This window comes from Tupaia chinensis, unplaced genomic scaffold (genome assembly GCF_000334495.1).
Source record: "Tupaia chinensis unplaced genomic scaffold, TupChi_1.0 Scaffold000356_2, whole genome shotgun sequence".
In the NCBI taxonomy this organism is placed as follows: domain Eukaryota; kingdom Metazoa; phylum Chordata; class Mammalia; order Scandentia; family Tupaiidae; genus Tupaia; species Tupaia belangeri.
This window is the reverse complement of record NW_006159852.1, coordinates 216,282-217,520: the sequence shown is the minus strand read 5'-3', so window position 1 is coordinate 217,520 and position 1,239 is coordinate 216,282. Positions and strand designations below refer to the sequence as shown.

Genomic DNA, 1,239 nt, shown 5'->3' with positions numbered 1-1,239 from the left:
TGTTAACGTTGTCTGTTCTTGCAGGAGGGCAGGCTCGAGGCCAGTGATGGGAGAGCGGGACGCACAGGTGAGTGGGGCCCAGCCCGGGTCGCAGCGGCAGTGCCACGCCCCGTGTGATGAGGCTGCAGGCACAGGGGTGCGTGTGTGATGGCGGTGGCTCGGTCTGTGAGTCACTGTGATGTCCATGCGGCCAGATGGCTGAACGAGGCAGCTCCCAGAACACGCCTCTGTCATCACGCCACGCATGACCGTGCTCAGCTGTCTTCTGATGAGTGAGGCTGTGTGCTTCAGACACGCGGGTCTCGTTTCTCTCAGAGCCTTCGAGACCCCTGCGTTCCCAGGTGGTGGCTCGGTAGCCTGTCGGGAGCCATCACTTCGCCCCAGGGGGCAAGGTGTCCCTCTGTAGCAGCCACCATGCTGGGCACTGGGGTCTCGAGGGTGGTGGGAGTGGCCTCTGAGTCTCTGTGGCCACGGGCTGGCTTCTCACGTGCAGAGGGCAGAGTGGCTCAGACGGAGTGCGGGCTGGGAAAGCTGGCGGGCGGCCTCACGCCCAGGGTGTGTCCTGAGGACTGTCCCCTCGTCCTCCGGTCCGCCATGTCCTGAGCACCACTCTGCTCAGCCAGGCTCCCACAGGTGGCGCCCGCAGCTCTGCACACCGCCTGGTCTGCCGGAGCACCAAGAGGGCTGGTGTGCCCAGGAGCGGGGCCCCTGTCAGCAGGAGGGTGGGTCTGAGGGGCCGATGTTCCCCAGGAGGGGGTCCTGTCAGCAGGAGGGGGGGTCTGAGAGGGGCCGGTGTGCCCAGGAGGGGCCCTGTCAGCAGGAGGGGGGTCTGAGGGACTCTTAGTGGGCCTTCTGCAGAGCGACGATGCCACAGGGCTCAGGGCTCCCTCTGTGCTGTGCGGGGCAGGGGCGGTGACCTGGGTCCAGCTGGGCGGGTCAGTGGGGTGGGGTCGGGCAGTGTCCTGTCCTGGGCAGCCCCCTCCCCCACGCCCTGCCAGCTGCCTGGGCTGTGCAGGTCAGCAGGCCTTCCTGGAAGTGGGGCTCCTGGGAGCAACGTGCTTAGTGTCGCCCATCTCCCCTGTTCCAGCACTACTCAGAGGACCGCCATAGCCACGGAGGACCAGAGCGCCACGGCCGGGACTCCCGCGACGGCTGGGGCAGCTACAGCTCCGACAAGAGGATGAGCGAAGGCCGGGGGCTCCCTCCCCCCAGGTCAGTAGTCAGGCCACCGCAGGGCCT

At 67.5% G+C, this 1,239-nt stretch overlaps 1 protein-coding gene across 1 annotated transcript in view; it reads left to right on the top strand.

Moving 5' to 3' along the window:
• The window catches only part of SAFB2 (scaffold attachment factor B2), a gene marked incomplete in the record, with an annotated part of 42,487 nt that overhangs the window by 34,382 nt on the left and 6,866 nt on the right, over positions 1 to 1,239 (top strand). The window contains 1 exon segment of the mRNA XM_027773531.1: positions 1,088 to 1,212. Coding sequence (XP_027629332.1) covers positions 1,088 to 1,212 — 125 coding nt within the window.